The sequence below is a fragment of the Artemia franciscana genome, chromosome 3 (assembly GCF_032884065.1).
Source record: "Artemia franciscana chromosome 3, ASM3288406v1, whole genome shotgun sequence".
Taxonomy (NCBI): domain Eukaryota; kingdom Metazoa; phylum Arthropoda; class Branchiopoda; order Anostraca; family Artemiidae; genus Artemia; species Artemia franciscana.
Window position 1 is genome coordinate 13,796,330 of NC_088865.1, and position 9,903 is coordinate 13,806,232.

The 9,903-nt window shown below is 35.4% G+C and overlaps 1 protein-coding gene across 4 annotated transcripts in view; it reads left to right on the forward strand.

Annotated features, from left to right (window-relative positions):
* LOC136024906 (uncharacterized) overlaps window positions 1-9,903 on the forward strand; it is a 34,361-nt gene extending 24,458 nt beyond the window's left edge. For all 4 annotated transcript variants that reach the window (XM_065700464.1, XM_065700467.1, XM_065700463.1 and 1 more), the window contains exons 7-8: window positions 2,956-6,779; window positions 9,669-9,903. In XM_065700464.1, the coding sequence (XP_065556536.1) occupies window positions 2,956-6,751 (3,796 nt within the window). In that variant the 3' untranslated portion in view covers window positions 6,752-6,779; window positions 9,669-9,903. The remainder of the gene's footprint in view (window positions 1-2,955; window positions 6,780-9,668) is intronic.

The window sequence follows — 9,903 nt, forward strand, 5'->3', positions numbered from 1 at the left end:
TATTACTATTTCCTCCATACCCATAATCCCCTTTCCTTCATTCCACCATCCCCCTAATCCACAATTATCTAATATATCCTTAATCTCCGCCGGCCGCCATGTTTTACTATTCTGTCTCAACGCCTCTAGGTATGCTGCCTTTGCTACCGTAAATTTCTGTATACTCAGTATCCTCACCCAATATCTCACCATGGTCACTAGCCTCATAGATCGCAGCGATGCTAGCCCTAAATCCCCCTGGATTACCAAATTACTAAACGAATCCCATAGTCCTAACATCCTCTTATAATATCTCATCATAACCACCTCAAGTTTCGGACCTTTCCGGTAGCCCCAGACCTCTGCTCCATAATGCATCGCCGGTACTATCTTACTTGTCCAAATCCTCTTATGTACTCTAATATCTCTCACCCGTCTAAGACTAATCCTCGCTATTTCACCGCTAATATACCTCCCCTATACTACAAACAACTTAAATGATTACCTTAGTCATTTAGGTTGCTGGTTTCCGAAAACTTGTATCCACAAGGGGGGTGGGGGTATCTTTTCACTAAGAAATTGAATGGGGAGCTGAGAAGTTTGATAGCCCTTCATTTGAAGTCACATTGGAAATCATATTTTCCTTTTCCGTAAATAGTCAAGTGATGCCTGCAATTTTCTATTCTTTTTCAATTTTTTCTACTAATTCCCTTAAGCTAAACAAAACAGAATCAAAGATAACATCGTAAATAAACTCTAAGAATAAAAATTAAATATATTAACTAATAACAAATTTCTTGCTATTTTCCCCTATCTCCAGATAAGTTTCAATTGGTCAAACGACTTTTATTTGTGTTCCATATAAATGAAATTTTTAAAATAGCCAACATGTAATCTAAGTCTTACAAACTATTTCTAGGCTTCAAATCATCTGCTTTGATGTTTCTAATAATTAGTAACTGCACTTTTAACCTGAACTCCAGTTATTGAGGCGTTGAAAAAGTAAAACTGATAGATTTTGTTCTCAAAACCAAGGAGTCATTCTGAAACCTTTTTTTATGGCACTTGGTATTAACCAAGTGACATATAGCAATCGCCAATTCTGTCGGTCTGTCGGTCCCGGTTTTGCTACTTTAGGCACTTCCAGGTAAGCTAGGACGATGAAATTTGGCAGGCGTATCAGGGACAAACCCAGCTTAAATTAGAAATAGTCGTTTTCCCAATTTGACCATCCTGGGGGGGGGGAGTGGGGGCCCAGTTAATTCGTCAAAAATAGAAAAAATGAAGTATTTTTAACTTATGAGCGGGTGATGGGATCTTAATGAAATTTGATGTTTGGAATGATATCGTGTCTCAGAGCTCTTATTTTAAATCCTGACCGGATCTGATGACATTGGGGGGAGTGGGAGGGGGGAAACCTAAAATCTTGGAAAACACTTAGAGTGGGGGGATCGGGATGAAACTTGATGGGAAAAATAAGCACAAGTCCTAGATACATGATTGACATAAACGGAACGGATCCGCTCTCTTTGGGGTAGTTTTAATTCTGAAAAATTAGAAAAAATGAGGTATTTCTAACTTACGAACGGGTGATCGGATCTCAATGAAATTTGATATTTAGAAGGATATCGTGTCTCAAAGCAATTAAAGCAGTTTGGTGCTTCTCAAAGCAGTGTGGTGCTTCTGGACGTGCTAGGACGATGAAAATTGATAGGTGTGTCAGGGAGCTGCACAATTTGACTTGATTAAGTCGTTTTCCCAGATTCGACCATCTGGGGGGGCTAAAGGGAGAGGAAAAATTAGAAAAAATTAGGCATTTATAACTTATGAGTGGGTGATCGGATCTTAATGAATTTTGATATTTAGAAGGACATCGTGACTCAGAGCTCTTATTTTAAATCCTGACCGGCATTAAGCCTCTTATTTTCCTTTTTAAATCAATCTATTGATTCATAGAATTTTGTTAGAGCTCATACCATAAGATCTCTTGGCTCTTAGCTCTTCTCGCCTCGTCACAAGTGCCATATAAGCTCTTGGCTCTTCTTAATTATCGGAGTGGCCATGGAACGGCAGTTGATGTTTGCTTTTTATAATCATCTTTTCTATCTTAAAAAACTATTTCTAAAATGTGATATGTTGCCTCTAGGAGTTTCCTTATTTGCTTGCATTAAATTCTCAAAGAGGTATTGCAATTTTGAAGTTACGTGAGACAGGCCGTGATTTGAACCGATAATACCACCGTACTTCTAGCTCAAAAAATTCTCTCTATCTCTCTCTCTCTCTCTCTCTCTCTCTCTCTCTCTCTCTCTTTCTCTCTTTCTCTCTTTCTCTCTCTCTCTCTCTCTCTCTCTCTCTCCTTCCTTTAAAGGCTAATGAAAAACAGTTAACTCTTTGTAATTTTCAGTAATATACAAAATCAAAGTAGTGTAGGTTTGTCTTCATCTTTGCTTAGCTTAAATATATATGTGAATTCTAAGTGGAAGTAACTGCAATTTATTTTTCACGTGATAAATTGACGAATTTGCTCAAAAGAGTCTATGCGTATGTCGTCGAATACTATTCTTTATCTTTCTTTCTACCTTTCTTCATTCTCTTTTTACGGTTATTATGAGGCTTGCCTATTGGGTGTTGTAAGAAGACAGGTTCGCTGGGATTGTTGGGGAGGGGTCTTTGACACTGTTTTCTCATAGAACTAGCAGATTTTACGATTGTCTATAATTCCAAAAAATTGTCACTTATTTTTTTTTTCGTTTTTTTGCCTCTTTTGATGTTTTGGTCCTAAAGCCGCTGTATTATTTTGAGGGGATATAGATTTTCCCCTCCTCCTTTTTTGGCACTTTCACTGGCTATTGACGACAGTAATGTTCGCAACTTAACTAGGAAGCTGTCGCACTACTTGCTGGAAGTTTAGTTTTTAACGCTTTCTCTACAACTCCAAAAAATGTATTCAATGTCTGAGTATTTTATCTATTGTAGGTTCTCGTGCTTCGAAATTATCCATGGAGAAAAGGACAAAGATGGTGATGAAACTCCAGACGATCTCCAGACAAATAATGAAGCTCTGCCGATAGATGAGTATATATCGAACGAGGGAGATTATTCTATAAATCAGGACAAGTCTGGTCAGAGAATTTACTGTAGGTTCTCGTGCTCTGAAACTACCCAAGGTGAAATTGACAAAAATAATGATGATATTCCAAACAATCTAGCAATCAATGATGAAGTTCTATCGAAAGAAAAATATCTACCCATCGAGGAAGACGATTCTACAAATCAGGGCAAGTCTGGTCAGAATAGAAACAACGTCACTCACCTCGAAGACTATAATCCAATTAAAAAGAGTATCTGTCCTAAAAATTGTGTTGATGAGTCCCATAGTTTTGCTAAGGCTTCCATTGGACATGAAAAAACTGTTCCTAATCATAAAAATCTTTCTGAATACCCTAAAGCTGATGTATGCCTTTCCAGTGAAGATAATCGATATGAAATGGAAGAAAGGTGTGGCAAAGATGAAGCTGGATCACACGCATATAAACAATGTACTCCAACCGAGATGAAAGAACGCTGTGCAAATAAGAACCAGTCTAGCTTTAATAAAAATACAAAAAATATTTGTGAACCAGAAATCTTGCTTGAAGACCATGGTGCTGATTTAGGAACTAGTTATTGTCCTGAGCTTACGGCTGACAAAGATATTAGTAGTAATATTGGTATAGTTCTGTGCGAGGAAACAACTCCTGACCTTAGGCTTGTAATTGATGACACTAGTGGTAATTTAGAACCTGCTAATATTTCCGCTAGCAACATTCTATCATGTAATGACTCTAACCAAAGAAAGGATGTCAGCCAGATCCATATTGATGAATCTGTGAAAGTAAATAATATAGGAGAGGAAAATGATTCTTCAATTGTTTTCATTGATCTATGTAAGGATAGTAATAGTACTTCAGAAAGTGAAGGTGATAAGATCTATTTCATATCAAGAACTCCTTCAAAAGATTACGATGTGTCCATGTCTAAAGAGAAGCCTACAAGTAGTCACAGTTTTAGAGCAAAAACTGATTCTGTTAGTGTCGGATCTGTCGGTTCTGCTGGAAATTCAGTTGAGATATCTGAGGATTTAAAAACTAAAAGAACCATTATGTTAAACCCTTCAAGACTTGCTCCTATAGATGACAATGTTTCTGTATCTAAAACTAAGCCTAAACATAGTTGCAGACAAAAAGATGATTTTGGTAGAGTCAGATGCAATATTTCTACTGTAAGCTCAGTAGAGGTGTTTGAAGATTCAAGTTCTAAAAGTGGAGACAAAGAAATTATAAGTGCAAATAAAGTTTCTGCTAATAATAGTCTCAAAGAAGTTGAAGCTTATGAAACTATGGGATGTGATAATATTAAAGACAAAACTGGTGCTAATGAAATAGTGTCAAATTATGGTGATTTTGAGGATGGTCCATCAGAAATAACCTCAAGGCCTCTCAAAAGAATTGAAATTAATAGTAACCGTAAGCCATCAGAGTTAATACAACTGTGCACTAGCCTGTGTCAAAACAAAGGAAGACCATTAAGTGATAAAGTTTCGTCACAGATTAAAAAAAGAAAAAGGGCTAAAAAACGAGCATTACACAATGAAATCTCTAATGATTTAAAACATATTGGAGCTGATATTGCTTTACTCCATCAGGAAGATTCTAATGAACTGGTAAAGCTGCCGCAGAAAAATGACCATTCTGAGGCGATTCAGTGTGAAACAAGCTCTTTGATGCCCGACACTAACATAACGGATTATGATTGTATTCCTTCACGGTCATATGAAACGAGCGTACGTCAGTGCCAGGAAAGGACGTTTAATACTGAAAGTGTATCAGACTGTTTGTCTCTTCAAAAGAAGAAGAATCAAATAAGAAAGATTAAAAAAAGACGAAAGTTACTTTCATCGGATGAACTGGTTGTTAACTCCCCTAATATATTGAAGAAAAAGGGGAGTGTCGAGACACTATCGGCTCGGGAAGAATTTAATAAAGCGGGAAAAATTGGGGAGGTAAAAAGTAAAAACCAAAATAAGACTACAATTTCTGTTAATAGCAATGATGCAGCTGAGGCCTCCCTTTCGTCCAATTTCAAGGAAGAAGAAGATGCTGGTAATTTGTGGTCCAATTCTACTACAGTCTCAACCAACCTGTCTTGTTCTAAGAAGAAAATTAATAAACTGTCAGGTATTGTAAATGTTGAATCTGATAAAAAGGGGAATATGGACTGCTCAAGGAACAAGAACAAAGGTAATCTGTCAAAAACAGAACGATTGACTCTGGAACATCTTACATCCACAATCCAAGATGGCAAAAGAAAAGAAAGGATAAATAAAAAGTATAAAAAAAATAGAAACTGTCATACAAGTAAAAGGTTTAAATCAACAAACAGTCAGGCTGTGGCTGAAGAGTCAGTCGTCAGAAAGCTAGTGTGGGAAATATCCGAACTCGGCACCTATGATTCCCATCCCAGTCGCAATTTTCAACTTGTAGAGAAATCGGATAAAACATCAGCTGAATGTAAATTTATTGTCTCTGATAATTTTAATGGTAGCCAAAACTCACGTGCAAAGTTTTACCCATCTGAGAGTCAATGGACTACGATTAAATCTAAGAAGAGTAAGATTTCTGACTCACAACTAACCAATACTGATGAAAGTGCCCAAAGGTATGGTTTTATTGTAAACCAAGGAGAAGCATGTACAAATATTTGCAATGAAGATTCATGCGCGATAGATGATGTAATCAAAGCAGCCAATGTGAATGATTCGTCTAGATCAAAAGCTTTAGCAGAGATAGTTAACAGTTTAAATACTGTAAGCAAGTGTGGTGATGCTGAAAGAGAGCCAATAGCTGCTGTAAAACCTACTTTGAATGATAGAGTCAGCAACAAAACTTGGAAAAAGCAAAAAGCCAAACCAAGGAGCTGTGGTGCTTCTTTAACGGATATTTCTCCAATTAGATATCAGACTCTGTCTTACGAGGGAAGTATCAGCACAAAAAATCAAAAAGCTGAAGTAAGTAGCTGTGATGGTTCTTTAATGGATGTTTCTCCAAATAGATCTCAGACTCTGTCTCATGATGAAAGTATCAGCAACAAAAATTTGAAAAAGCAACAACCTAAAGCAAAAAGCCGTGGTAATTCTTTGATAAAATTTTCTCCAAATAGATCTCAGACTCATGATGAAAGTACGTTGATTGGAATTGAAAATCCATGTTTTGATGCCAAGGTTTTATTTAAGTACAAGAAATTGAAGGTTCATGCTAATGCAAGACTGACAAAAAGATTAAATTGTACAATGCCTCTTCCAAGTCGTAATAGAGATGACAGGATTAAAAGCGCAATGAAAGGGGCGGAAAAAAATTATGCTTCAATGCAAAATAATGAATCAAATTCTCTTACCAAATCTAGAAGATTATCTCGTGATGTAAATTCTGGAAGAAATTTGGGTTTAATTGACCAAGAGAGAAATTATAGAAACAACAAATTAGCGCTTTCGTCCCCCCAGTCAGTACCTTTTGTGCCGCCCAAAAAGAAACTCTTCTCTCCGTGGTTAGACAAACTAAACAGTCCTGAAAGCAGTCCAAATCCAATAGCAAGTACACCATACCAAAAGTTTAGTAACAGTCCTATCAACACCAAATTGTCTGATATAAGTGACATCCCACTGACAAAGAAAAAGAGAAGGGGTGACTCATCCAATGGCACATCTCGCTTGTCTCTCAAAAATGATACCAGATGAATTGGCTTCGCAATGAGTACTTAAAAAGGTATGTAACTACTCTAATATAATAACGGAACATAAGAATAAAAGCAACGATAAGCTCTTTGACGGATTACACCGAAGTTCATAAAAGCCTTTTAATTTTCGGATCTTTTTGAGGAGTAGCAAGGTAAAGGCCATTTGTCGACTCATACAATTAAATGCTTCAAAACAAATGTTTTATATTTTAAATGTGTTCAGATCAATATAATTCCCGTGAAGGCATTTTTCTCCTTCCTCCTCAATCCCTCCCTGCCTCTCTCTCTTCTTTTTTGTCTTCTTCTGTATGTGTTTATTTTCCTGCTTGTAAATGTAATGACATTGCCATTTTACAACGAAATCATTAATAACTGCGTGGATTATAAAAAAAAAGACCGATTGTTTCCCCGAAATTTTATTTGAAATTGTGTGCAAAACTTGGTTGATGACACATTTGACACCTTAGCAATTTTCTACGTATTTCTGCGTAAAATTTAAATTTCTACTCTTGCCTTACCAGCTTTTCTTTGCTTAGAAGATAACATTTTGATGATAGGTAAACAATAACTTCACCCTACGTAGGAATCTCAAATATAAGTCACTGAGCACTTAAATATAAATATAACTTTACGAATAAGGTATTGTACCGTACTAAATTTGTAGGTATGAGACGAGTAATTGGGGTCGGAAAATCTTGAGAATCGGGAAAATTCGCCCGATCAAAAATTAGTTCATTACTGCGTCTTTTATTTTGGATAGAAAGCATGTTGTCTTTAATTTTTAAAATGTGTACAGCTTTTTGTTGTTGTGAAAAGGTAGGGTGTGGCTCAAAGATGCACCGGAGTTTGTCTAGATCTTGTAAAAGCAAGATAATATTCAGTACTGTCTCTCTTAATCTGTCAGTATTTATAAATAGTGAGCCTTTTAAGCTTTTGGCCGAAATTTATCTCTCCGTAGACAGCGCTATTTTAAAAGCAAATACATTCAATGATTTATTTTATTACTATCAAAGCATAAAAATGCACATGATTTCAATTCATGTTTCTAAGACGTTATGAGGAGTTTCAAGTGGTAGAAATTGATATTGCAAACCTAATACCCAAGTTGAAGTTATGCTTCTAAGGGGAAAATAGCTTTCGCTCCTCATAGTTTTGATCCCAACATACCTTCTGTGTGTGTACGCATAAGGCACTATTTTCAAACCTAAGTTCCATTTTTGGCTTAATACCAAATGTCGGTTGTCTGTAAGTAAATTTTGATAGGATGATGCTTTGAATTCAGAAGGTCATGTTTAAATACTTCAGATTTGTAGTTAATTTGGCCTATTCCCCTTCCCTCAAGATTTTTTTGCCGATCTCTGAGATTAAAAAAAAAATACAATGTTTTGGTACTTTTTTCAACAATAGCTTTTTCGCATTTTCATTGACCCCCCTTCTCTCTCTCTCTCTCAAGTTTTTAGGGGCTAAACGAGATTGCTAGTTCAGCAGTCGATTTATAAAGTGAGCAGATCAACGTTGGGTTATCTTAGTGGCTTTTTAGCATTTTAATGGTGCGAAGAAATAGGAAGTTCAATTTTGACAGGATGGAATTATCATTCCAAAGGTGTATTTTGACGTCTAGACTTAACGAGTCTGTTAATTTAGCCATAGATTTGTAAGTTGAATAAATAAGGGCACTAATCTTAGTTACCTCTTGGTGCTTAAATGGTGCGAATTCATGGGAAGATAAGCTTTCACAGGACAGAATTTGCTTTCAAGTTAAATGGAAAAACCTAAACAATCCTAGTGGTTTGTTGGTCTTTGAGTGGTGCGAAAGGTGAAATAGTCCACTTAATAAATCCAGAAATTGAAACTTTTCTTACACGGTTGTACAAGAACCATCACTAATCAATTAGCACTTTTTTTTTTTTTTTTTTTTTTTTTTTTTTTTTTTTTTTTTTTTTTTTTTTTTTTTTTTTTTACTACAACTCACTTATTTTGATTTGTACTTCTGGTACGAAGGTGTTTTACCGTGTAGATTGTCATAGAATTGGGGTTTAGACATTAACAACTTTTCTAATTCATTATCAAGGTTCACACCATTCTTCAGATAATCCTTGCAATACCTAGCACCAAACATTTTTTTGACCAAAACTAGGGCTGTTCTTCGTCTATAAGCTCTGTATATAATGTTTTAATTACCGCCTTTTTAACCTTTTGGTGGGCTTGCTATTAGTAAGGTAAAATCAGTTTGTCGAATCATCCAGCAAAGTGTTAAAAAATATTTTAAATTTCGAATGCTTTCAAATCAAAATACTGTGTGTGAAGGTGTCAGGATCAGAAAGAAATGTTAAAATTAAAAACCAAAAATTAAACGGCATCGGGAATTTGTGTTTTTTTTAACAAATAACCGTCATAATCTGTCTGATATTGTCCAAACATTGACGCTTCGTCTGAAAAATGTTTATAATGAAAAATAATTATAAAATTGTTTAATAATTTTTTAATAAAGAGGGTTAAAATGTTTTTAGCCCCCACCCCTGAACCCTCCTAGCTGTATCTTAATTTGTAAATTACAATTGTATTTAAACATATTTCTAACTAAAAGGCTCATGTATATGTACAAGATGATTTGAGGGGGGCCTGCTGGGGCTTACATCTGAATGTAGTCTTTGAGTCGTTTTTCTTCTCTTATGTTGTCTTCATTCTTTTTTTGTGTAATGATCAAATGTGAGTCAAAATGGATTAACAAACGAAATGTCAGTACAAATCCAGGGACTAGTTTCATATTTACTATTAAATAATAGAAAAGCTTGGTGTTTAATAGTATGAAAAAAATTCGAATATTTGTAGTTTTATTGCCATTAATGGAATTTTGCCAAATTTATTTATTTATTTTATACAGGGTCTTCCGATTTTTTTTGATTTTTTTTTTCTAGGATAAAACCAGAGGATTGTCGTATTTGGCCACTAACTTATATTCTGTCACCGTCTGAAGACTGACGTCTCTTTGCAAAATAGTTTAAAAAGCTATATTTGTGTACAAAATTTGTCATTATCTTGTGGTTCTTAAAACTGAAAAAATGTGGGGGAAGCGAAGTTTTTACTTTATTCCTGTCAATATCTTGCCTTGTCTTTTTTTTCTGTTTTTGACAAATAAAGTTTTTTCTGTGA